The 27,667-nt window shown below is 42.0% G+C and overlaps 2 protein-coding genes across 2 annotated transcripts; one reads left to right on the top strand and one right to left on the bottom strand.

Annotated features, from left to right (window-relative positions):
• Positions 1–16,618: 16,618 nt before the first annotated feature.
• Positions 16,619–17,164, bottom strand: LOC126613987 (aspartic proteinase CDR1-like). The gene has a single exon (XM_050281615.1). It carries the CDS (start codon positions 17,162–17,164, stop codon positions 16,619–16,621), a length of 546 nt encoding a protein of 181 aa, XP_050137572.1.
• A 621-nt stretch (positions 17,165–17,785) lies between these two features.
• On the top strand, positions 17,786–23,367 carry LOC126620251 (uncharacterized). Its single transcript, XM_050288767.1, has 6 exons — positions 17,786–20,189; positions 20,786–21,414; positions 21,673–21,882; positions 22,261–22,478; positions 22,602–22,661; positions 22,806–23,367. The coding sequence occupies exons 1-6, from the start codon at positions 17,855–17,857 to the stop codon at positions 22,852–22,854; spliced, it is 3,501 nt and encodes a 1,166-aa protein (XP_050144724.1). The 5' UTR covers positions 17,786–17,854; the 3' UTR covers positions 22,855–23,367.
• Positions 23,368–27,667: the final 4,300 nt, after the last annotated feature.

Raw genomic sequence — 27,667 nt, 5'->3', positions numbered from 1 at the left:
GAGAGGCTCATTGATAGCAAGCTTATTAGTGAGCACCCCTTTTAAGGAGAAATTTAGCTTATTAGTTAATGTTAATAGTACGTTTATAACACTACTATATGATATAATATTAGCTTAAATAAAATATTTTTGTATTGTTTAGCTCAAGGACATGCCGGCCATGATTCATGCCAATACACATAATATAATACGTACGTATTGTAATACCACTATATGTTGGTCCCTATGTTTGGTGGCGGATGTGTTGATGTGAGTCCCTATTTGATTTGGAATGTAATTATTGATTGGAGATTATATTGTATTTCCTAGTTGGTTTGGATTAGTTTACTTTATTTGTAGCGACATGTACAAGTATATGATTCTAATAGGAAAACATAGACAACCAAAGATTCGAATGTAGGAGTAGGTGAGTGAGTGACCCTATAGAATAGAGTAAGGGGTGGCCCAGTCAAGGACGGGTGAAGGGAGAAGATTGATTAAGTGAATGCGATAAGAGCAGCCTCAACTCACAAGGAGTGAGGTAGATGAGCAATGATAGAAAAGATCGAATCATGGTGGCAATGTGGCCATGTTTGCATTCGGCGAGGGTATTTTGTTGAGGTGAATGCGGGCGAGAGAAGCGTTGTTGGATGCTAAGACTTTTATTAATATGAGAATACGTAACATATTCCGTTCCATTATCATTTTGTAAAAATTGTATAGTTGCACGAAAAAAGTTACGAGCCATGGCCACAGAGGTTTGGAAGTGGGTAAGAACTTCTGATTTTTTTTTCTAACGAAAAATCCAACTATAATGTGAAAAACAATAAGTGAATAGCACATAATACCGGTAACTACTAACAGAAGGAATATGAGACATCCACACGTCACAATGAATTATAGAAAATAAAGATGACAAACAATTATTATCATTTAAATAGAAAGGAAGTTTGTGCGATTTACTAAGAGCACAACCAGTTCAAAAAGAGGCTGCTAATTTAACTAAGGAGCCTAAGCTAGAGCGGAGACGGGACATGGCTGGAAAAGATGGATGACAAAGACGATTATGACAGGTGGTGGAAGAGACAACATAAAGAGATTGAGGAGGCGAGGGTGGAGGTAGAAGGTGACGGCAACGGAAGAGGATATAGACCATCTTATTGCAGAGACAAAAAGAAAAAATATTACAAGATTTTCAAGAAGGGTTGAGATTGAGACTCAAATTCATAATCCTTATTTTCCAACACAACCCTATTGCAAGAGGGTAGTGAAAACAAAAGTATAACAGTCCTCCTCTCCTTGTAATTTTCTTTTCATTCACAGTCACCGTACTTGAGGGATACAATATTGTTGTCCAAGTCATATCCAACATTCACGTTTTGTTGTTGGTACATTCCAAAAATGGTATAGTCTGAGCTTCCTTCATTTAGGCCCATGGCCAAGCAGAGATTTCCCTCAGAATTCACAATCCAAGTGTTCTCGTCGCCCAACGGAAAGTCTAGTCCCGTGAAATGGAACACAATTTCCGGCGTTATATCCAATCTGAAACCACTATGATAATCGTAACATAGTGGGAAAAGTCTATCCACATCTGTCACTGGTTTGAAATCCGACAAAGCATTCATCATTCCCAACTTGAACTCAATAAAAGCATCAAATGCAAGCAAAGTAAAAGTTGTTGCTGAATCCATGAAAACTCCTCCGCGGTCCCCCGTCATGTCAAACACTGACCTTGAAATATTCAGCAGTGTTCCATCAATACTAATCCCTTCTAAGCTTAGCTGGTACAAACCATATTTACCGCTCAAAAGCGAAGTTTGCGTCTCTTCTTCCGTGATTACTGCCGCTGAGCCAAATCTCACAGAGCTATGGTTACCTTTATCTTTAGAAGGTATGCAATATGAAGGTAACCATGGGAGTGACAGATGGGCCTGGGAGTGACAGATGGGGTTGCAGCTTGTGCAAAAGAAAGAACCCGCCTGTGAGGGTCACGGGAGTAAACCTATAGGGCCGGCTGTGGTGGGTCGGATGATGGACTGGATTGATGAGTCTCCAAAGAGGGGAACACAACCACCGGTTGGCTGCTAGACGGTCGGGGGGCACGCGGAAGAGGCCCAGTGATTTCTAAAACAGGAGAAGGAGACGAGGCCGGGGAGGATGGGGCAAGAGAGCCAGAGATGGCCTTGAAAGGAAAATTACCTTCATCAAACACAACATGGCGTGATAAAAAGATGTGGTTAGTAGAGATGTCTAAGCACCGATAACCTTGATGATTGAGAGAGTAACCAAGAAAAACACATTTAGTAGAACGAAATTGGAGTTTATTATTATTATAGGGTCGTAAGTAGGGAAAACATGCACACCCAAAGGTCTTTAAAAAACTATAATCAGGTTCCTTAAGAAACAACTTTTGATAAGGAGACATAAAACCAAGTACGTTAGAGGGGAGGCGATTGAGAAGATAAACTGCTGTGTGCATGGCCTCAGCCCAATAGGCAGGAGGCATTGACGCATGGGCCATTAAAGTAAGTCCAGTGTCGACAATGTGACGGTGTTTGCGTTCCGCCAAACCATTTTGTTCGGGATGGTGAGGGCATGAGAGACGATGATGAATACCATGGTGAAGAAAAAAATTCTTGAATTGGTGACTAGTGTATTCGCCCCCACCATCAGACTGAAACATCTTAATTTTAGTGGAGAATTGATTTTCAACCAAGGTCTTAAAGTGAGTAAAAATATTAAAGACTTCAGATTTCAATTTCATGGGATAAATCCAAGAATAACGAGAGAAATTATCAACAAAAAGAACATAATATTGGAAACCACTAACAGATTTATTGGACGCACTCCACACGTCGGAGTGAATAAGCTCAAGAGGAGCTTGAGTAACAGACAATGATGCAGAAAAAGGTAACTTAACACTTTTGCCTAAGGGACAAGAATGACACATAAAAGTATTGAGATTGAGGTTGCCAGAAACAGGCAACTTATTCGAATGCCTAGAAAAAAAAAATTTAAAATGGAAGAAGATGGATGGCCTAAACGAGAGTGCCAGACATCACTACCAACACGAACACCAAGAAAAGCAGCACGACCATGAGCAGTCGGTGATGAAGAGGAAAAGGGATAAAAGCCATTGCTACTCTTGCCCGAAAAAAGAATCGTCCCCGTCTCCATATCCTGAATATAGAAACAAGAAGGAAACAATGTAATATAACAATTGTTATCCAACATAAACCGATTAGCAGACAACACAGAAGTAGAAGCATCCGGACAATGAAGAACATCATTAAGCTTGAAAGAAATATTATTATGAGAGAGAGTGGAGGAGCCAATACGGTTAATGGGCAAACCTGTACCGCCAACGACACCACCGACGGAATCACCACCACGATAATCACGGGACTGGGACAAAGTATTAAGATCATTGGTGATATGCGAGTTGGCCCCGGAATCAAGGAGCCAAGGCTGGGAGTGCTGAGCAGTCAAGGCAGTGAGACGGGAAGAAGGATGACGACCTTCATAAGCCAAATTAAGGCGTTGAGCACAGTCAAGAGCACCATGACCAAAAGTATTGCAAATCTGGCAGCGAGGACGGGAGGAACCGTGAGATGGGGCTGGACCAAGAACCCCAGAAGCATTGTTGGAGCCACGGAAGCGAGAGTCATCGCGCTGAGGACGACCACCACCACGATCGCGAAACGGACGGTCATGGAAACCACCAGCACCGCGATAGCCACGATAGCCGTCACCACCATTATGGCGAGACCCATCATGTTGAGGACGACCACCCCCACGTGAGAAACGGCCAGAGCCACGATCGCCGCCGCGATCAGAAGAGGAGCGGCCACGAGAGGCAGAAGAGCCGCGGGAGGCTACCAGGGCTGAGACGCTGGAATCCGGCGGAGCAGGAGGATCAGCAAGGCAGAGTTCAGCAGCGAGAAGAAGAGCCTCAAGATCAGGAAGGGAGATGGGGTTGTCACGGGCCTGAGCAGCAGCAACAGTGTTCTCAAATTTGGGGCCGACATTAGACATGACGACCGGCACCATGTCATCAGCAGAAACAGGTGCCCCGGCAAGGGCCAATTGATCTGCAATACCATTGATCTTATCAAGAAAGTCAGAAATTGAAGAATCACCTCGTTTGGTCTAGAAGAAAGCAGTACGAAGCTGAAGAATGCGACTTTGGTTTGTAGAAGCAAAATGCTGCTGAAGAGCAACCCAAACATCACGGGCAGTGGAATGACGAGCAGTAGCGGTGAGGGCCTGGTGACCAAGAGAGCCATTGATCCAAGAAAGAACAAGCTGGTCCTTCTGAACCCAGTCAGCATACGCGGGGTTGGATTTGGAAGAGGCGTTGCTGGTATCGTCGGACAAGAACGCCGAGGGGCAGATGGAAGTACCATCAACAAAAGCCAACAATTGACGACCGCGAAGAACAGGTAGCAACTGAGCCAACCAAAGAGGATAATTGGAAGAGTCAAGTTTGATGGAGATCGCATGAGAAACAGAAGGGAAGATGTCGGAGGAAGGAGTAGTCGAACTAGTTGAGGCAGCCATGGAGAAGAGTAGGAAGAAACCGAAAAAAAAAAGACGTTAGTCACTGGCTTTGAGTACCATAAAAGATAACTCAAAGGAGGAATTGCAGATAAGACAGCAAAAGTAAAGGAAGGTATTTTGGCTCAATCCCTCGATGCCTTAGAGGGTGCATTATCATTGTTTTAAATAGTGTACAATGACTTGATTTACAAGTATAATTAATCTACAAAGAATACATAAAGGGAATGTTTTAATAAAACAGGGAAATCTGGAAATCATGATGAAACAGGAAACAATCCCAAGAGATCAGGAATGTATCATCCTTTACATGGTTGGTAGAGATGTGTGAACACGGAAAATTCCTGAAACGAAAGAGACAAGAACAACGTGCACAAACAAATATTTGGTGTTTGATGATTTTGGGTTACAATCTCTCTCTATTTTGATCATCTGATTCGATCTCCGTAAGGTGTGTATTTGTGGACGTGTGATTGATCCAAAGGGCCGTTGGGCTTGATCTAAGGATGAACGTTCTTCAAGGGCCGTGGACTTGATCTGGAAGGTGGATTTGAGCGGATCTTCAAAGGGGCTTTTGGGCTTGATCTTTGAAGAACAGTGATGAACGGATCTCCAAGGGCTTTTGGGCTTGATCTTGAAGAACAGTGATGAACGGATCTTCAAGGGCTTTTGGGCTTGATCTTGAAGAACGGTTGGATGTGTGGATTTGTTGACGTTGTTGATCCAAAAGGCCGTTGGGGCTTGATCTTGGATGAACGGGTGATGAACGATGGTGCTTTCTTCAAGGGCCGTCGGGGCTTGATCTTGAATTGGTGGATGGTTGATCCAAGGGCCGTCGGGGCTTGATCTTGGAAGAACGATGAACGAAGAACGAAGAACACTTTCTTCAAGGGCCGTCGGGGCTTGATCTTGAATTGGTGGATGATTGTTGATCCAAAGGGCCGTTGGGGCTTGATCTTGGAAGAACGATGAACGAAGAACACTTTCTTCAAGGGCCGTCGGGGCTTGATCTTGGAAGAACGATGAACGAAGAACGAAGAAGGCTTTCTTGATTCTTCGGGAACCTGGATGCTTGAGAGCTTCGGAGTTTCAGAGCTTCAGAGCTTCAAGGTGTAATATGAATTCCTCCCCTCAAATGAATGAATTAGCCTTCTATTTATAGAAATTTCCAAGGCCTAATTTTGAATATAATATTCCAGATGAAATAAGTCGTTTCTGCCAGGTGTTGACACGTGTCATGTTTGATGACTTTTCCAACTTATTTCGATTTTTTGTTTAGACACACGCTACGTGTAAAATTTATGTAATACATGAGCGTTGAAACTTTGATTTATCGGTCAACATTTATTTACCGAAATTTCGATGTCTACAAATGCCCCCACTTCAAGGCGCGTTGTATACATGTGCTTGTCACGTGTAGGAGATGCGTTTTGAAGTCCCTTAATGTAGATGTCGATCCAAGGGCCGTCGATGCTTGATCTTGAATTGGGCTGGAGATTTCTTCAAGGGCCGTTGAGGCTTGATCTTGAATTGGGTTGGAGATTTCTTCAAGGGCCGTCGAGGCTTGATCTTGAAGGTTGAAATTGGACCACAAGGAGCTTCATATGGTAGATGATCTTTGGCTTTGGTAGTGGATGAATCGGCACGTATTTTGTTGCGCTTGTTGCCTTTCCACAGCTTTGATCTTGAACTGGGTTGGAGGATTTTCTGGATTCCTCCAATTGTTGATTTTCCACAGCTTATTCTTGAACTGGATTTGATTCAAATATGGTGGACGCTTGATCTTGAATCGGACTTGTGATTTCCTCAAGGGCCATCGAGGCTTGATCTTGAATTTGGCCTGAAACTTCTTCAAATGCCGTTGAGGCTTGATTCTTGAAGGTTGACTCGAACACATGGCAAGCAGGAACGAGGTGAAGGTGATGGCTTGTTGCTTTGTTCAATCTTTCTAATTCACACCTGAGTAGTTTGGTCAACGGTATGATCTTCAAGACTGATGAGTTCTTCTTCCAGTTGGTGACTTGATCTTTAAAGATTTGACCCAAGGGTGGTGAAACGGCACCTGCAGCCCACAACGCCTAGCAAGTCGACCCAAGAATTTGAGGGTGAAAACGAGTCCTCCACCCAGAGTGATGGCAAACCTGATGATATGAGATACTTTTGATTTTGAAGAAGTAGCGGATGAATCGGCACGTGCTTTGTTGTGCTTGTCTCCACATGCTTCAATGTATCATTTTCCTTTGTCTTATCTATTCTTCTGGCAGAATGTAGCATCTTCTCGAGTTCTTCAGCTCAGACTCCTTCTGCTGAGCTGACTGTGCAGGCTGCATTCTTTTCTGCTTGTTTCTTCAGGCAGATGTGGCAGCTTCTTGAGTTCCTCAGCTCGGACTTCTTCTGCTGAGCTGACTGTGAAGACTGCATTCTTCTCTGCTTGTTTCTTCTGCACGTTGTCTCCACATGCTGCAAGGTATCATTTTCACTTGCCTTATCTGTTCTCCAGGCAAATGTGGCATCCGAGTTTGAGTGGAGGTTCCGGCATATTGTTTTCTTTATCCTTGTCTTTGTAGGTAAGAACAAGGACAAAGGAAAGGACAGGGAGAACGCATGATATGAGATACTCTTGCTTTCTACCCTGGTGATATGAGATACTTTTGCTTTGGTGTCATTTGTTTGCAGAGGTACCCCAAGGAATAAGAAACACTGAGTAACCCGAGAGGCTTTGTTGGGAAGGCATTCTCGAAGATGAAGAAATGTTCTGTATGTCTGCCTTGCTATGAAGGGTGAAGGTGGACAGTTATAAGAAATTCTTTAGTACTTGTAGAGGTACTATTCTTTTACTCGTGTCGGCAACCAATGCGTGATTGATCAGTATGGCTTCACGTGTTTTCTTCTTTATCAGAAATCTTCGACAAATTGTCCGTAATTTTCGTCAAGCTGAGTGTGCATGTGATAGATGTTGACGAGGCTGAAAAAGATTGGCGCCTCTTCGATATCTGGGATGGCGCTTTAACAAATTGCCCGTGATTTCCGCAAAGCTGAGTTTGCGCGTGATGGGTGCTGACGAGGCTGAAAAAGACTGGCGCCTCTTCGATATCTGGGATTGGCGCTTTAACAAATTGCCCGTGATTTCTGCAAAGTTGAGTTTGCGTGTGACGGGTGCTAACGCGTCTGGAAAAGCAAGATGCTTCTCCGATTTCTGAGCTTCGTCGAGTGTAGAGGTTGCATGTGACAAGTGCGGACAAGTCTGGAAAGGAAGATCGCCCGTGTTTTTTTTTTTTTTTGAGAAAGCTAGCACCTCTTCGATTTTTGAATTGGCCTCTTCGAATTCTGAGCTCGCCTCTTCGATCTCTGAAATCCCGTCGAATGCTGATTTTTATAGAGGCATGCAGTTTGTTTCAAAGCACACTTGAATTTTTTTGCTTGTAGAAACTCCTTTCTTGCACTTCTAAGATCTTGGTTCGTCCGACCTCTTCTTTCTTCAACACTTTGAAAATGTCAGGCCCCTCCGACTGTCGTCTTGACTTGAACCTTGGTGAAGAGGCCGTCCCTTATTCTCCAGACAATATATGGCGCCCATCCTTCATATCTCCTACTGGTCCTCTTACCGTTGGGGATTCAGTGGTGAAGAATGATATGACCGCTGCGGTGGTGGCCCGGAACCTTGGCACTCCCAGAGATAACATACTACTTTCCAAACGGTCTGATGAGTTGGCTGTTAAGGATTCTCTGGCTCTCAGTGTGCAGTGTGCAGGTTCTGTGTCTAATATGGCCCAACGCCTATTTGCTCGAACCCGTCAAGTTGAATCATTGGCGGCTGAAGTGACGAGTCTCAAACAGGAGATTAGAGGGCTCAAGCAGGAGAATAAACAATTGCATAAGCTCGCTCATAGTTATGCGACAAACATGAAGAGGAAGATTGACCAGATGCAGGAATCTGATGGTCAGATTTTACTTGATTATCAGAGGTTTGTGGGTTTGTTCCAGCAGCATTTGCCTTCATCTTCTGGGGCTGTACCGCGTAATGAAGCTCCAAATAATCAACCTTCGGTGCCTCCTCCTCCTGGGGTTCCGCCGAGTACTGAGGCGGCATCTGATCAACCTTGAAGATCCCTTCCTGTAAATTTGATTTGTCTTTTTTTTTTTTTTTTTATTTTATATAAGTATGTATAATGCAAATTTATGTAAAATTTCCAGAATAAATAAAAACGGACTTTATTTCTCTCGATGCATTTGTTTTGTTTTTTTTTTGTTGTAAACATACATATATTATGTACACATACATACATACATATTAATTTTTCACGTGGACTGATCCACCATTCCAAAACCTTTTCCCCCTCTTTTTTTTTTAATTTTTTTTTAGGATCCACTTTCTTCTTCTTTTTTATTTTTTATTTTTTATTTATATTTATTATTATTATTATTATTATTATTTTATTTACTTATTATTATATATATTTATTTATTTATTTATATATATATTTTTTTTTCTTTTTCTTTTTTTCCTTTCGGTGCCAGGTGCACCACCATTCATCTTTTTATTTATTTTATTTTTTCTTTGCTTTCGGTGCCTGGTGCACCATGTCTCTTATTTTCCTCTTTTTTATATTGTAACTTTTATATGCACACATTCATACATACGTACATACATATACATACATATATATATATATATATATATATATATATATATATATATATATATATAGAGGGTGCAGGATAGGATGGAGAGAAGGCAGAGAAGAGCCTAGTGGATGAAGATGGTGGCTTTGTGGCTGCGGAGGATTGCGTGGGCGGCCATGGAAGAGCAAGGCCCTGTCGGTGCAGCTCCGGCTCAGGCAGTAGTTCAGTGTGGAGGTGGATCGCGTGAATGTGGGATCAGGAGACTTGGTGTGCAGCCCTCATTCTAAACCAGACTCCTCGTCGTCCACCAGGAGCTCATCGGACAGCGGCTAGGACGAGTTCGTCGGTGTAAGCCTTGGCTCGGATCGGGACGGTAACTCGACGAGTAACGAGGCTAGTCGATGATCCTGGGTGCTGAATGAAAGACTGTTATCCGATCCATTGAGATGATGACGCTTTTAAGCTTCGCGAAGCTGGAACAGGCCATGGCTTCGATTGAGGAAAAGTCAGGTACATGAACACGCAGGCCACACAGCTCTCGGGTATGTCGCCAAAACCCGGTCCATGACCCAACCCATTCATCCCCTCCGTCAGGTTCGAGAGCAAAGCCCCCATATCTTCTTCTCCTAGATTTCACTGTATTTACAAACACTGTTGTGGTCTTGGTCGAGACCGGTGAGACGTGGAGCTCTTCTCTTCATCCAGGCCAAGGGACTGCAGAGCTCTTCTTCCACTGTCACCAGCCGTCACTTTGCAGGAGGATGTTGTCCACGAGGACGCGTCGAAGGACGACCAACAGAGGTCATTCGCTAGAATGGTAGCAGCCTCTTCGAAGTGAAGGAATACGCAACGACTGAGAGACGGTCAGTGTCGCAGAGCGACGAAACGACAAGTCGCATCGCGCGGTTCATCATCTGAATCTCCGCATTACTCATGCTTATGCTCACGTCCACCACCGTTACCAAGTCAATCGGAGCTCGACGCTCTAAAGACGCCGTCTTGGACTCATTGGTTTGCGGTGCTTTGAGCTTCAGAATCACCGCATGTGTCTCATAACTCCTCCTGACCACCACTACCCAGCGCAGCGCAACGACACGATATTGGAAGAGCTCAGGTCGATCTTGACGACGTAGCAGAATTTTGGCGGCGATCTCGAAGGTCTCGGAGCCGCCAGGGAAGTCAAAGAGGGATATTTAGCACTGGATTTCTTCGATTTCATCGTCGTCATTGTCCATTTGGTGATGGGGGTTTGATGGGTTCGTCTCCCATGGCGGAGTGTTCTCGAAATCGATATCTCGGGATCGTGGGGATGAGTTTGCGGGAGAGAGAGAATCGGGCCTGGATCTTATGCGTTGTGGAGATGGCGGAGAGACTGGGCTTGGGCCTGGTGTAGATCGAAAACGAAGTCATTCCATTGGACCCGGTTCGCGTGTGGGGTGTGGGTGTGCATGAGCCATGGCGGAGAAAAGGAAGAAGAAGAAGGTGCACGGCGAGCGTGGCAGTGTCTCTGGAAATCCTCGATGCTCAAGAACAGGCCGGAATTTACTAGATGTGGACCGAGTCAGGATCTGAAGAAGCTTCCTCTTCGGCTTGTACTAGCAGCTTCTGGAAGATGGGCCTGGTTTGATTTGGGTTTCTTCTTCTTGGAGCTGGATTTGGACAATAGGCTTTGGGCTTGGCCAACCTCCTTTTGATGGGCTTATTGCTGCTAGATAGAAGACATATATATATATATATATATATATATGTATAAGGATTTTTTTTTTTTTTTTTGTAAATACATAAACATATATATTCATTATTATTATTATTATTATTATTTAATAAAATTGACTTTCTTTAATAAAACATTTATTTATATTTTGATGTGACTGAACTCGAAATTTTGAATGCTCGAGCTGCCTACGTACCCTTCCAAAGAAAGAGATCAAGTCAAAACGTAGTTCAAATACATACATATTTTTTTTGTTATTTTTTTTTGTGCCGTTTGCAGTTTTAACTCATGCAGGCAAGGAGCGTTGGTGTGTTTGCAGTTTCAACTCGTGCAGACAAGGAGCATTTGGTGCCGTGTTGCAGTTTCAGCTCGTGCAGGCAAGGAGCGTTTGGTGCCGTGTTGCAGTTTCAGCTCGTGCAGGCAAGGAGCGTTGGTGTTGCCTTTTATGCTCGTGCAGACCAGGAGCGTTGATGTTGCCTTTTATGCTCGTGCAGACCAGGAGCTTTGTGCCATGCAGTTTAGACTCGTGCGGGCGAGGAGAATTTGTGAATTCTGTCAAGCAATCCGGGAGAGGCGTTCCTCACAATTTTCATAGCAATGAGCTTTGACCGCGTGATTGAAGAAGTCTTCGGGCAAGAAGTCGCGCATCGTGATGGGGACGGACGATCTTCGTGTCGAAGTTTCATCATCTTCGACACATTCACGTTGTTTTGAAGGTTGACAAGAGCTGCTTTGCCCCCTTTCTGATTGGCGGACTTGTGGAGGAGACGTATGCTTCTTGTGCAATTTCTTAGGAGTGACTTGAGTCCATCCTTCAACTTCGCTTGTCTTGGAGGATGCCCCCAGCGGTTGAGGTGAAAACTTTGTGTCGAAAGAGCCATAAGTGATGGTGGTATAGTTTGATTTCACCACATCGTCAAGATCTAGCTCGATGATTCCTTTCTGAGCCAGCTTCATGATGAGATCTTTCAGCACGAAGCATTTTTCTGTCGGATGACTGATGAAGCGGTGGAATTTACAGTATCTAGGACTGTCGGTACGATTCATCTCTTCCGGCCGTCTGCACTCAGGTAAACCGATCACCTTCTTGTCCAACAGGTCATCCAGCATGGCAACCACATCAGAGTCAGGGAATGGATAAGTCTTCTCCTCAAGCTCCTTCAAAGTGCGTCTACGCATCTCTTGATCACGAAAAGCTTCGGTTTGAATCGCCTTGCCTCGTGTGGAGATTTTGACGGGAGCTGTGTTGACCGTCATCGCTTCCTTGGTGGGTTTCCATGCAGCCTTTTCCACCTTTGTCTCAAGAACTTTGTCGTTCTTGTAGTTGGCGATCGGTTCCTTCTTCCCATTATGGGCGATGCTCAACTCCATGTCATGGGCGCGGGTGGCTAGCTCTTCGAAGGTCCATGGTTTGATGCCTTGAAGGATGTATTGCAAACCCCATTGCATGCCTTGGATGCACATCTCGATTGAAGAGGTTTCCGAGAGCCTGTCTTTACAGTCGAGGCTTAGAGTGCGCCATCTGTTGATGTAGTCAATGACTGGCTCGTCCTTCCACTGCTTTGTGCTCGTTAGCTCTAGCATGCTCACAGTGCGGCGGGTGCTGTAGAAGCGGTTGAGGAATTCCCACTCTAATTGCTCCCAGCTGTTGATGGACTCAGGCTCTAGGTCCGTGTACCACTCAAAGGCATTTCCTTTCAGCGAGCGCACAAACTGCTTGGCGAGGTAGTCTCTCTCCGTCCCCGCGTTGTTGCAAGTTTCGACGAAATGTGCAACGTGCTGCTTTGGGTTTCCTTTTCCATCAAACTGCATGAACTTTGGTGGTTGATAACCCATTGGCATCCTTAGGGCATCAAGCTTCTTGGAATAGGGCTTCGAGTAGAACAAGGAGGTATGTGAGCTCCCTTCGTACTGTGCCTTGATGGTGTTGGTGATCATCTCCTGCAGCTGCTGGATAGAAAGAGATCTCATGAGTGCCGCTGCTTGGTCTGGCTCCGGCTTCCCATCGATTTTCTTCACCGGGGGTTCTTCCTCTCCGCCAGCTCCTCCCTTTAGTGGATCATCCTCTGGGTCGGGTTTATCGCCGTCCTGCGCCTCCAGTCGGTTGACTAGCGCTGCAATTTGCAAGTCTTTTTCTTCCACAGTTCGGGTTAGCCTTGCGATTGCTTCATTCATTTGAGCCAGCTGCTCATCGATTGAAGTTGCTCCAATAGTCATGACTTGCATGGCTGAACTGTCGCTTGAATCGGCATCGGAGAGCATGGATTCGGAGTATTTCCTTGGGCTTTCCCCCTTGGTGCCCTTAGTGAGACTAAGGTGATCAAAGGCTCGTGCCTTGGGTGTTTTTGTTCCCTTGGCAGAGTTGATGCAGAGGTGAAAGAGGCGGCAGAAGTAGCTCTTGCCATGCTTCGAGTCGTGATGCCCAAAGTGACACCAGTTGCGACGAGGACGCTTTTGTTCTTTGCGCCGGTTGCAGGAACAGTTTGAGCCTTCCTTGATGCCATTAATTTTGGAAGTGCGCTTGAATTTCTTGAACGGAGAAAGAGATGAGAGGTAGAGATTGTCCCACTAGGCGTGCCAATTTGTGAACACAGAAAATTCCTGAAACGAAAGAGACAAGAACAACGTGCACAAACAAATATTTGGTGTTTGATGATTTTGGGTTACAATCTCTCTCTATTTTGATCCTCTGATTCGATCTCCGTAAGGTGTGTATTTGTGGATATGTGATTGATCCAAAGGGTCGTTGGGCTTGATCTGAGGATGAACGTTCTTCAAGGGCCGTGGACTTGATCTTGAAGGTGGATTTGAGCGGATCTTCAAAGGGGCTTTTGGGCTTGATCTTTGAAGAACAGTGATGAACGGATCTCCAAGGGCTTTTGGGCTTGATCTTGAAGAACAGTGATGAACGGATCTTCAAGGGCTTTTGGGCTTGATCTTGAAGAACGATTGGATGTGTGGATTTGTTGACGTTGTTGATCCAAAGGGCCGTTGGGGCTTGATCTTGGATGAATGGATGATGAACGATGGTGCTTTCTTCAAGGGCCGTCGGGGCTTGATCTTGAATTGGTGGATGGTTGATCCAAGGGCCGTCGGGGCTTGATCTTGGAAGAACAATGAACGAAGAACGAAGAACACTTTCTTCAAGAGTCGTCGGGGCTTGATCTTGAATTGGTGGATGATTGTTGATCCAAAAGGCCGTTGGGGCTTGATCTTGGAAGAACGATGAACGAAGAACACTTTCTTCAAGGGCCGTCGGGGCTTGATCTTGGAAGAACGATGAACGAAGAACGAAGAAGGCTTTCTTGATTCTTCGGGAACCTGGATGCTTGAGAGCTTCGGAGTTTCAGAGCTTCAGAGCTTCAAGGTGTAATATGAATTCCTCCCCTCAAATGAATGAATTAGCCTTCTATTTATAGAAATTTCCAAGGCCTAATTTTGAATATAATATTCCAGATGAAATAAGTCGTTTCTGCCAGGTGTTGACACGTGTCCTGATTGATGACTTTTCCAACTTATTTCGATTTTTTGTTTAGACACACGCTACGTGTAAAATTTATGTAATACATGAGCGTTGAAACTTTGATTTATCGGTCAACATTTATTTACCGAAATTTCGATGTCTACAAGATGCAGGTCTAAAATTTTAGAGCATTGTTGTATAGCAGCGGGAGGTAATATATAGGGTTGGATCAAGGTCTGTAAAGTGTAATTGATATTTGCTTCTGTGTATGGCAATTGGAAAGAAACCTATATACGTAGTAGATCAAGTAAGTATTGTGTATTAACCCTATTTAAGGTTATCTTGTACTCCAAGACATTTATATTTCCCTTAATGTATCGAGTAATTGTTTGTAATTTCTTATAAGAATCGAGTAATATTTGTGTAGTGGCAGATGTGGAATTGGGAGAAATAAGTTTCGTTACTTGTAGGGCAAGATGTTAGGAATCTTGTATTAAAAATACGTGTAGTCCCTTTTTCAATTTTATCAAATAAATATTCGGCCAAATCAAACTTAATTAGTCACATGTTTATCTGACGGGGAAAGTCACATGTTTATTTGGATTTGTCAATCTACAAGTTATAGCTTGTGACGTTATGGAGGACATTGCTATTGTCTACGGATATAAGCTTATTTGATGAATTTCTCAATTGAAGTCTTGTAGTTGTAGTACTATATGCGATGTTCTAAAAATCGTAGGCGGTAATCGGACGGCAGTTTGGGGTCAAACACCTAAAGAGACTAGGATGGGGTTAAGCATTTTTTATAATTTTAATAAAATTTATTTTATTAACATATAAATAAGTACCTTTATTTATACTTAAGAAGAAAAAAAAATATATACTTGGGAAACATAAAATGCAAATGAAAGAATATATAAATTATAAAGTACTACCGTTTATTGAATGCATGGATATTGAAGAGACCATGGCAAAGAGACGCAAGCAATCGCATGGAGAGAGAGAGAGTTTGAGTTTATATTTTTTTTGTTTGATGAAAATGGGTCATAACTGTAAATTACTGATAAAAAGAATTCACTTAGACGGTCTAGGTACCCTATGCAATTTTTTAAATACTTAGGAATTTGTGACAGTAGCCAACCACCTAGATTGTGTTTAGAACACTAACTATATGCTGCATATAAATAAGGAAAAATGTCTAATATTACTTGGAGAAAATGGATAGAAAACAACTCAGATGACATCATGTTACTGTTGAGGAGGGTGGGAGGAGGGACCTTGCATGAGTTTATAAGTAGGATTACTCTCCATATTGCCAATTAATTTTATGATGGAATCTCAACTTTCTTCGGTTACAAAGATGATGCCAATGAAAATTACAAGTACCACATATTTAGGTGCCATCATCACTAATAATCCCTAATAAAGCTAGAGTCCCTGCCTATGTGTGTAATTTTGTTCCACGTTTTTAAGTATACCGACAGAAATTTGTATACTTGAAGGATGTGATGTTGTTAACCGAAATCATACCCAACATTCACATTCCTGTGCTGGTACGGTAGTGGTACATTCCAAAGATAGTAAAACCTGCAAAACTTGGCAAAATAGCCAGGCAGTAGTGTCCATGAGAATTCACCGCCCAAGTGTTATCCGCACTCACCGGAAACTCCAGTCCCGTGAAATGAAGCACAATTTCCGGCGTTTTATCAGCTTGAAACCGGCTATCATCGTAACAAATTATAAAAATGCCATCATAATCTCCCACTCTATGGAAATCTGATAAAGCATCTATGATTACCTTCTCAGCTCACTAAAAGCTCCAAATGCAAGCATAGTATGAGTTGTTGCCGAGTACATGAAAACACCTCCCTCTCCACCAGCGGTCATATTAAAAACTGAACTCGAAACATTGAGCATTGCGCCATCGACGCTAATGCCCTCTAAGTTTAGATAGTACAGACATTTCACCGCTCAACCAAGGTGTTTGAGTTTTTGCCTCAGTTTCAGTGACCACTGCAAGTAGTAACCCAATTTTCTCGTTGCTGTTATTGTAGATGCCATTATTTTTGGAAGAAATGCAATACGAAAGGTGGGGGTACGAAATCTGACCAACAAGTGAAGAAGGCTCTCTCCTAACTCCTAAGTCCCACAACTCCAGGTGGGTGATGGCCTGCTTTTGTTTCGACATTAGTGAGACCACAACCGATAATCATGTTTGTTAATTAATGTTACCACTTTATCCATCATGTTCAATCATGATTGTCTCCGTGGCAATGTCTCCTTCAGTATCCATCTTGGTACGCAATTTTGTACCGGCATTCGCCTTTTGGATCAGGGCAATGGGCATCTGAGGTTGTATTGCACTCGATGGAGCCGCACATTACCTTCTGATAGCTGTCTGAGTTTGCAGGATCAAATATTGGTATGCCTTGTTCGTAGCATTTTTCACAAGGCTTACATTGAAACCAAATTAAATCGCCGGCCGTGTTGAAAATCCCAAAGGTGTCAACTCTTGGGGTGTCAACTTTGAACCTCATGATGTTGTCTCCATAGTCTGTATCAATCGGCGTGCTGATGGAATTGCGCTGTGTTTTGCCTGACATTAGCCATTTGAAGTAGTTTTGTCTAGCTATGATTCTGCGGCGTGCTGATTTGATGCGATTGGTAGGTGTGGCCTTGAGGTTGTAGAACGGAGATTGAGGAGAGTCGCGGTGAATGAGAAGTGCCTCGAAACCTCGGACTGGTGTCTTAGGAGAAGACATGGACGATGGAGGTATGGTGATCATGATTGAAATTAGTAAGTGGGAGAATATCAGAGTTGACGCCATGGCTGCTAGCCCCCGCCTAGCCCTAGGTGTGGAGTTTATAGGGCAGTTTCGAGGTTTATAGTTGGTAATTTTTTGGGGTTGATCTGTATACGATGAAGCAACCTAAGATTGGATGAACTGGTATATAATTACCATACAAGAAATACCTTGTATTCTCAAGTTTCTAAATGTGTGGAGTATAGATGGTAAGACAACCTTGACATGAATGAATTGTGTTGTGATGACCTTAACAGAAAAATATGTGTGCACCTGCAATCCTTCACATGAATCTTGTCATCGTCAGTTGTCCATCTGAGTAGGTAACTTTTTTACATTGTGAGCGCTACATGCATAATTTTAACGAGAAAAACTTGCATGCAACGGGATGTCATTGTGACGGTATTCCAAACTAATCATGTAAACGCATATCAGTAAATGATAAACTTAAAATACCGCTACAATATTAATTCCGTTATACCTAAGTACTTACTACTACTATTACTTCTCCGCATATGTGGCATATTGATGTGTAGAGCATCATATTTGTTCACCCAAATAATGCTAGCCTTTGAAATCTTTAATTAGTACGACATATGTTACATGTCGTTCTCCTTCATGAACGACATGTCATAATATACCAACTAACAAATACTGAAAAACCTCTCCAAAATCTCCCCGAAAGCTCTGAATGTAACCTCTCTATCTTCATCCATGGAGGTTCTCTCTCTCACTTCACCTTTCCCTTCCAAATTTCCCGCCAATTCTCCGAACAAGAAAACCCCATCTCGGTACAACATTCGCACCTTCGATTTCCACAAAAACCCATCATTTTCCATCTATTTACTCTCCTGCAACAGCAGAAAGTGTCGAGCTTTCGCGCAGTTCGGTGGGCCCACCAGCCGCAGAAACTCGCTGAGGAAGAAGCTCACTGACGGCCAAAAGGTGAATCAGAATTCAATTCCTTTAAACCCAAGTTCTGAAATTCAGTTTTTGAATAATAATTTTGTTGATTCTGAGAGTCAATTTAGTAATTTGGTTTCTGATGATGGTGCGAAAGAGAGCAAATTTTGTAATGGGGTTGCTGATGATAGTGTAGCTGAAACGGGTAATGTAGAAGAATCGAATTCGAAACGTCTTGGTGATTCGGTTTTGTTGAGTAAATTGGAGAGTTGGATGGAGCAGTATAGGAGGGATACTGAGTACTGGGGCATTGGTTCGGGTCATATTTTTACTGTTGTGCAAGATTCTGATGGTAGTGTGAAAGCTGTTTCAGTTAATGAGGATGAAATCTTGAGGAGAAGCCGGGTTGAGCGAGGAGAATTGGAGGGCTCGGCGGAGGTGAACTTGAAAATTTTGCAGGCGGAGAGTTTAGCTAGAGAGATGGAGAGAGGGAACAATGGGATTCCGAGGAATAGTTCCATAGCCAAGTTTGTTAATGAGGGTGAGGGTGAGGGTCTTGTGAAGGCGATTCAGGGTTTTACTCTTGGACCTGAGTTGATACCAAAGCTATCTCGAGTTGGGAGATTGGTGTTGTATGGTGTCATTGCGTTGTGGGCATTGAAGAAGTTATTCACTTTTGGAAATAAAGAAGAGCGGTACTCGGAATTGGAGAAGGAAATGATGAGGAGAAAGATCAAAGCAAGAAAGGAGAAAGAGATGTTAGAACCGAGCAGTGTGGAAGTTGTTCAAGCAGCTCCGGAACTGCCACTGGGTTCCTTTAAAAAGCCTAGCCTTGACAAGCAAGAACTTATGAAGGTTATTGTGAGAGAAAAATCGTCAAATGGTAACCTCGCTCTACAAGTTTCTCCAAGTTCCATGACTGCTGCTGTGAAAACAGATTTTGATGATAAGGTTCACGAAATCAGAAATATGGCCAGGCAAGCGCGAGAAATTGAGAGCAGGGATAGGGATAGAAACGATATTCAGACTCCGAATGATGAAATTTCAGATGGAACTGTGAATGAAATTTCAGATGAAATAGAAGCTGTCAAACGGCATGGAGAAGGGGAAGCAAATATTCTAACCAACCTTGTAAATGGAGATTTCAGGCAAAGTGAGGGTCGTGATGATACTTCTTCTAGTAAAAAGTTAGACTTTGTTGAGGACGGGCATAATGAAACTTCTAGTATTTCGAATATAGAAGTTTCAGATGAAAGGGAAAGCACTAACCAGGATGTAACAGACTGTAAACGGAATTTGCAGTTACCAGACAATGCTCCTTTTAGGGAGTCCAGCAAGTCCAGCAATGGTTCCCTTCAAGTCAAACCAAGGGTTATAAGATCAGTGAAAGAAGCTAGGGAGTATCTTTCCAAAAAACATGACAAAACAAAGCTAAATGAAGAGCCCCGATTTGAACCTGTCCCCAGAAGTGATGTTCTTGGAAGGCTACGAAGTGATAAAGACTTTGGTAACAATGGAAGCCAGGGAGGGTTCGTGGTCAACAATGTTTTAGCTCATGTGATTCCAGATGAAACATCAGATCCTCCATCTACCGAAAATGCTTCTGAAGATTATGATCTGAAGGATGAAAAATTTGAAGCTATAAAGAGTGATAAACCTGATGAAACCGAGAAAAGACACATCATGGACGATGATCAAAAGGAACAGGTTTCTTTAGATCATGAAAGTAGTAACAGTGATTCAATGACAGAACCATCTGTTAAATATGAGAAGTGGATGGAGGAAAACTTTAATGAATTTGAACCTATAGCTAAGAAGATTGGAGTTGGTTTTAGAGATAATTACATGGTTTCAAAAGGAAAAGCAGATCAAGATTCAATTATGAGTTCGGACATGACAGAGCTTGGATCTAATGAAGAAGATGACAGTGAACTTGAATGGATGAAAGATGATAGTCTTAGGGAAATTGTTCTTCAAGTCCGAGATAATGAATTGGCAGGACGGGATCCGTTTCATATGATGGATGCTGAAGATAAGGATGCATTCTTCAAGGGTCTTGAGAAGAAAGTTGAGAAAGAGAATAAAAAGCTGACGAAACTGCATGAGTTGCTCCATGCGAACATTGAAAACCTCAATTATGGTGCAGGTAATTTTTGGACTCATACCTATTGATCTACTTCTCAGCATTGAGGATGATATAGATTTTTTATTTTTTTTTTATTTTTTTTTTGTGAAAATTTTATGAATTCAGAAAGGGTCAATTTAATTGTACAGCATTCTCACTATGTTGAGATGTTTCAAGTTTTTACTGCAACCAGTTTGATAGGCCTCATAGGTTTTCTGATGGTAGTTTACTCTTCTCTTTGTATTTGTTCGCTAAACTGGTTCCTTACATAACTAGATCCATTGACCGCTTGTTAGGCCGACTATTTGTTAATATAATCTTTATCTTGGACATGGAAAATGGAGAACTTTGAAAGAGACCCTAAGAAAAGACTTAGAGTACTTGGATCTAATGGAAGACATGACACAAAATCGAGCGCAATGGCGTTCTAGGATTCACATAGCCGACCCCACTTAGTGGGAAAAGGCTTTGTTGTTGTTGTTGTTGGACATGGAAAATGGAGGGCTGTATTCATGGTAGCTTTTAGGTTTAAATCTTGCCAACTAATGAGAAAATTGGATATTTGATTTTTCTTGAATACATATTTTGCTTGGACTAATATTTTGCTTTCCTTGTAGACGGTATCAGCATCTATGATCCACCAGAGAAAATTATACCCCGCTGGAAAGGTCCCCCAATAGAAAAGAGTCCGGAGTTCTTGAATTATTTCCAAGAGCAGCGGAAGGCAATTTTTGCTGATAATAGTGAGATTTTGGTGAATAAAGATGAGCAGAACTTTCTTCAGAACTCAACAGGATCCCAATCCCATGAGAGTATTGCTGCTACTTCCTTAACCAATGACCCAAATAAGAAGGATATTAGCAGTTCAAAGACAATTATAGAAGGGAGTGATGGTTCTGTTAGAACTGGCAAAAAATCAGGAAAGGAGTTTTGGCAACACACGAAAAAATGGTCTCAGGGGTTTTTGGAATCCTACAATGCGGAGACAGACCCAGAAATTAAATCCACTATGAGGGACATGGGGAAGGGTTTAGATCGATGGATCACTGAAAAAGAAATACAGGAAGCTGCTGATCTGATGGACAGAATGCCTGAAAAAAGTAAGGAATTCATGGAAAAGAAACTCAGCAAGCTTAAGAGAGAGATGGAATTGTTTGGGCCACAGGCTGTAGTGAGCAAATACCGTGAATATGCAGAAGATAAGAAAGAAGATTACTTGTGGTGGCTAGATCTGCCTTATGTGCTGGTAAGCTAGATATGCACTTCGACTTTTCTGCAATTTTTTAAGCTTGATTTGTGCTGCTAGTTCATTCCCCAATAGTTTCATTTTCTGGAATTAGTTGTCATCTAACACTATATTCAAGTTCCAGGAGGTCCTGGGTTTCAAACCTCTAATCCTTATTCCACATCTATTTGGTTTTTAACATCGGCCTTGATTTTAAGCTTTATGTAGATATTTTTCCCCAATACTCAACCAGTAGTTAATTCTCTCTGTACTTACCAGTGCATTGAGCTGTACACAGTTGATAATGAAGAACAAGGGATTGGATTTTATTCATTGGAGATGGCTGCGGATCTTGAATTGGAACCAAAGCCATACCATGTGATTGCTTTCGAGGACAGTAATGATTGCAAAAATCTTTGTTATATCATCCAGGCTCAAATGGAAACACATGGGAATGGCCATGCCTTTGTTGTTGCCCAGCCACCTAAGGTAAATAATTAATTTGTTTTCAGTTCTGAATGTAATGTTTCAAGTAGATCATCATTCTTCAGTTGCAGCTGTTGAAAATTTATTGCAATTCATGGTCTTAGCAAATTATATTCTCTCAAGAGAGGCCAACTTGGGTGGAACGGCCATTTTATGTTTTCAATATCACTCAGTTAACAGGACTCATAATGTTTTTTCATTTTAAGACAAGAGACTTGAGATGTGATGCTCTATGGTTTTCATATGTTATCCCGTTCACAAATTAAATCTCTTTCCCAACTGTTGTTCAATTGTTCCCTTTCAATTGTTCCATCTAATCTTTATTGATCTGTTGAGGTGGGTGACCAATTTATCTGAACCATCCACTTATCTCCTCTCCAGGATGTTTTTCGGGAAGCCAAAACGAATGGCTTTGGTGTAACTGTCATTAGGAAAGGAGAGCTTCCGCTCAATGTGGACCAAACTTTGGAAGAAGTGGAGGAACAGATCAGCGAGATTGGGAGCAAAATATACCATGATAAGATCATGCAAGAGCGCTCTATGGATATAAGCTCGTTGATGAAGGGTGTATTTGGGTTCAGTGGCAAACCTATTATGAAGTAATTTCTTAACTTTAATAAAGTTGTTTCCATACAATACTTACCTGGTTTATGGGACACGATTTCATTGTATTCTGTTTTCAAAATAGTCACATTTTTGCATCCTGACTGTCTTGATCGCAGAAAAAGACCAACACAGACGATGAAGAGTGCAATTGGTTTCAGCGGCAAGCCCACTAAGAAGTAAGTCCTTCAATCTGATGGAGTTGTTTCCATGCAATACTTAACCAGCACGGAACACCAAAGCATGGATTCGTGTTATTTTACCATAGCATTTTATTTTCTTAGTACGAACATTTTCTTACATCTTGATGTCTTTGATTGCAGAAAAAGATCAAAGAAAATGCTGAAGAAGCCCAGCAAGAAAGAAAGGTGATGCTTGATCATATGCATGCTCCGAGAGACAACAGTAATCGAGCGTGTAAGAAGTTCATGGTAATGACAAACTCCCACATGCTTATTCTGGTCGCTGCACAAACGCCGGACAAACTCTGTACAAGCACCCGGAGCTCCATGATTTGGTGCCAAGCATTTACCTTTCAGGTTACTTTTTACCCAGGTCACCGTCTCGCGCATTCTTACACCGGCGCAGAAGTTGCAATAGTCAATTGTGCATGTTGCCCTTTCTTCTCACCCGAAGACTAGCCATTGCAGCAGTGCAGCTACCTCCCAAATCCGACTCCGAGTGGTCACTTGCAACAACACATCTTCGGAGCTGGTTCCTTAAATATTAATTCCTATATATTTGCTTTACTTTGTGAATAATTTCCAACCTCATTGTATTTTTCCCTTTTATCTTATTGGAATTCCAACTTAATATAACAAGCCGGAAAATGCATCGAATGAGTGCACCGGAGTATTAATGGAGTTGATAAAAGTGACGAGCGTATACGATATGTTTCACCGTAGCATTGGATGCAACGTGGTATTATAGAATTCCCGCACAGTATATGTGAATTTCAATGTCCAACAAATTCAAATGGCTCATTTAATTCATTAAAACCGAAACAATTGAGATTGTATCAACCACCATTGCCAATAAGTCGCCATTTTCCTATTTTATTCTTAAACATTTTATCAAAATATAGTGGTCTGATATGCATTTTTGGAAGAGGAAATTGTAGAAATAGTCCCTCAACTTTAATCCAATTGGAGCAATGGTCCCTCAACTTTATTTTCATGACCATTGGTCCTTCAACTCGTAAAAATGTGTAGCTATGGTCCTTTTCCTTAACACCGTCAATAATTCCGTTAAATTCAGTCATGTGCGTGGCACATGACACTGACTGTAAGGATAATTTAGGAAACAAATTTTTTTCCCAGATAAAAGCATCCTCATCCCCAGGTTGCAGTCGATGCCCATCCCCAGGTTGAATTCAATACCCATCCCGAGGTTGAAGTTGATACCCATAGCTAATTTCAAGGATAGTTTAGCCGATGACGATGGAGTTGTCGGATGTCATGAGGTGGACCGGAGATCCTCCGAAATATTGTAAGGTTTTCCGGAAAACTTGAACCTTTTTATACTTTGTTATTCGATATGGGTGTTTTCAAGGAGAAGATGTACCTTTTATTAGCTGATTTATGCATCTTTGTCATGCTTTCTTTTGAGATTCTTATGTCTGCAACTTTTGTTGATATTATAGTGTTTGTGGTCCTACATTGGGGTCCCAATGTTGTCGGTTTGTCATCACTTGTTTTCGCATTTGTTTGGAACTTGTATTGTCTATGTTGGCATTGAGGCAGATGCTCACAATTACTAAGCCTATTTAGGCAGGTGTGCACATTTACTCTACCTGTTGCTTCTTGCCTTTAATCACTCAATCTTGTTTTTTATTTTTTATATTTTTTTTTGTTTTTTTTTTTTGACTTGGGAGCAGCCTCTCCATAAATGGGGGTAAGGCTAGCCGACATTCACCTCTCCCAGACCCTGCGTAAAGCGGGAGCCTTGTGCACTGGGTACGACCTTTTTTTTTTTTTTTTATATTTTTTTTTGTGCAGCTAACCCTGAAAAGTGTACTCTTGCACTGAATCATGGTGGTTACTTGATGGATGGTGCTTATATTGGTGGCCAAGTGTGCTATTTGGACCATGTGACAGCTGATTATCTGTCATTGTTAGAGTTTAGAAAAATTGGGAAGTATGTAGGTTATGATGAGAATGATCTTTTCTCAGGGAAAGTTCAAATACACTACAGGGTGCCAGGGACATTTGAAGAGATTGTGGCTGACAGTACAATTGTCACCCTTATTGGTAAAATACCACCAAATAGGTTTGTTGAGATCTTCTATGTGGGTCCTGATGCAAGCAAGGAGTTTGGTAGTCAATTTTTTTTGGAGTGGCCTACCTTGGATGATGATGAGTTTAACTTGGATGGTTTTGGCGAGATTGGTATTAATCAAGAAACTGAGACTGACAAAGGTGAGCAAAATGAAGAAAATGATGACGACTTTGTTGATAGTGAGTACGAGTACAGTGAAGATGATGATAAATTGTATGAGATAAATGTTGAAGAAGGGCTAGAGAATTTTGAGGCAGAGCCGCTTTTTGAACATACTGGAAATATATCATCGGATGAAGCAAACTCTGAGGATTTTGACAGCCTTGATGAAGGTGAAGATAATATTGAAGAAATTGAGTTAAATAAGAAGAGGAAGAAACGAAAGCCGAAATTTAAAACATGGAAAAGGCAAGTGGACCTTAAAAATCCTCAATTTAGAATTGGCATGATGTTTGCCAACAAAAAAGAAGCTAAGGAGGCTATGGAGCATCATTCTATGAGGACTGGTAGAGCTATTAGATTCAAAAAAAATGACAAGACGAGGCTGAGGGCTATATGTGAAGGGTCAGAAACTTGCCCATTTGTGATTTTAGCCGCGAGGAAGAATCCAAGGTCTGATACCTTTGTTATAAAAACCCTGCAGTTAGAGCACCAATGTGGGAGGGTAGACAAAGTTTTATATGCAGATTCAAGGTGGCTTTCAGAGCACTATATAGACAGACTTAGAACAAACCCAAATTGGGATGTCGATGACATCATGGCTGAGGTTAGAAGAGAGTTCAACTTGGTGGTTACTAGAAACCAAGTTTTCAGAGCTAAAAGGCTTGCTAGAGAAGTGATTGAAGGTAGTTATGTGGAGCAATATGCACGATTATGGGACTATGTGGAAGAGCTTAAGAAGGCCAACGAAGGTAGCACAATCAAGGTGAAGACTCAAATGGACGGTGATGATATTCTTTTTCAAAGGATTTATGTGTGTTTGGCAGGGTGCAAACAAGGCTTTTTGGAAGGTTGTAGGCCTGTCATAGGAGTTGACGGTTGTTTTATTAAAGGCCCTCATTCTGGACAGATTTTAACGGCTGTTGGGATTGACGGCAACAATGGTCTATTCTCAATAGCTTATGCAATTGTTGAGATAGAAAACAAAAGCACTTGGGTTTGGTTTTTGGAGCTTTTGATTGCTGATTTGAAAATTGAGAATGGCCTAGCATGGGCTTTTGTAAGTGACAAGCAAAAGGGTTTGGAATCAGCAATAAAAAAATTGCTCCCAACTGCTGAGCACAGGATGTGTGTTAGGCACTTACATCAAAACTTCAAAGCTTCTGGTTTTCAAGGGTTGGAAATGAAAAATATTTTATGGGCAGCAGCAAGGGCAACAACAATACCGTGGTGGAAGGAAGAGATGGAAAAGATGAAAAATCTACATGAAAAAGCATGGGAATGGCTTAATGATAGGCCTGCTAATAATTGGAGTAGATCTCGCTTTAATACTCACTATAAGTGTGATGTTCTACTTAACAACTTATGTGAGAGTTTTAATTCTGCTATTGTTGTGGCAAGGAATAAGCCTATCTTAGGACTTCTAGATAACATCAACATGTATATCATACTTAAGATGGCCAATAGGAGAGCTGCTGGGAGGAATTGGAAGCATCCAGTTGGTCCAAGGATTTTCAAGATAATTGAGAAAAGCAAAGTGGAAAGTACTTATTGTATTCCTAAGATGGCTGGTGAGAAGGAGTACCTAGTACAACACTTAAGCGGTAGACAGTTTGTAGTGAAGTTGAAGGAGTCTACTTGCTCATGTAGGAGATGGGATTTATGTGGGATCCCATGCTCACATGCAATTGCTTGTATATTCGCTAGAGATGAGAGTGTTTACACCTATGTCCATGACTGTTACAAGAAGGAAGCTTACTTGAACTCCTATGATCCTATGATCCACCCCGTTCCTGGAATGGACTTGTGGGATAGGACAGATTTAACTCCATTGAAACCTCCAACATGCAAGAAGCAACCTGGCAGGCCAAAAAGAAAGAGAATTGTGTCTGTAGGTGAAGTTGAGCCACAAGCACACTATCCTCCACCACCAACTAATTTATTGGGTGAGCACAATGACACACCGCAACCTCAGAGACTTAGAAAATGGTTTGTAGAGATAGCTTGCGGTAAATGCGGAAAGTTGGGGCACAATAAAGTAGGATGTGGAAAATCACAACACACGAATGCAACAAATAAGAATCAGGTACATATTTATGCTTTAGTAAATCCTAAAAAACCAAACTAGCAAGTGAATTGCAGTTTAATTCATTCTTGGGTTAATGCAGGAGACTCAACAAGTAAACACTCAAGCAACAACTCAAAATGCCCAAGCAAACTCTCAAACTTCAGGGACACAAATGTCTCAAGGGAACACCGAAACACGAGCTCCAATTAACTCTCAAGGAAAGAAAAAGCAACATGTCAGTTCTCAAGCAGGGCAACAAGGAAAGGGAAAACAACCTGTAAGTTTATCTTTGATTATTTTCTCATACATTATATGCCAATTGGATTTGATTTACTGAATCAATTCTTTGATTTAGGTGAGAAGGGGTGGATACAAAGGGATGGGGAACCAAGCAAGACCATGCAGGCTTTGAAATAGATAATATTGCTGCTTGTTTTTTGATGTTTATGGACCAAGGAGGCCTCGATTAGTTGATGTTACCACTTGTTTTTTGATGGAGGATGTGAAGACCATGGTGGTTTTGAAATAGATGATGTTGATGCTTGTTTTTTGATGTGGATAGACCATGGAGGCCTGGAATAGATGATGTAATATGTATATTGGCTATAAATATATGCAACCCAAGTCTTTCTAGGTATGCAAAGTTGACGTGAAACAACCTTCTTGTCGAATATGCAGAAC

This window comes from Malus sylvestris, chromosome 1 (genome assembly GCF_916048215.2).
Source record: "Malus sylvestris chromosome 1, drMalSylv7.2, whole genome shotgun sequence".
Classification (NCBI taxonomy): Eukaryota; Viridiplantae; Streptophyta; class Magnoliopsida; order Rosales; family Rosaceae; genus Malus; species Malus sylvestris.
This window is presented reverse-complemented; position numbering and strand designations above follow the sequence as displayed.

Excerpts from the sequence above, each read along its gene's own strand:
- LOC126620251 (XM_050288767.1), top strand. The coding sequence starts at position 17,855 with ATGGAGGTTCTCTCTCTCACTTCACCTTTCCCTTCCAAATTTCCCGCC. Across the intron at positions 21,415-21,672 it reads TAGATCTGCCTTATGTGCTG|TGCATTGAGCTGTACACAGT; the intron begins GTAAGCTAGATA and ends TGTACTTACCAG. Across the intron at positions 21,883-22,260 it reads TTGTTGCCCAGCCACCTAAG|GATGTTTTTCGGGAAGCCAA; the intron begins GTAAATAATTAA and ends TCTCCTCTCCAG.
- LOC126613987 (XM_050281615.1), bottom strand. The coding sequence starts at position 17,164 with ATGGCGTCAACTCTGATATTCTCCCACTTACTAATTTCAATCATGATC.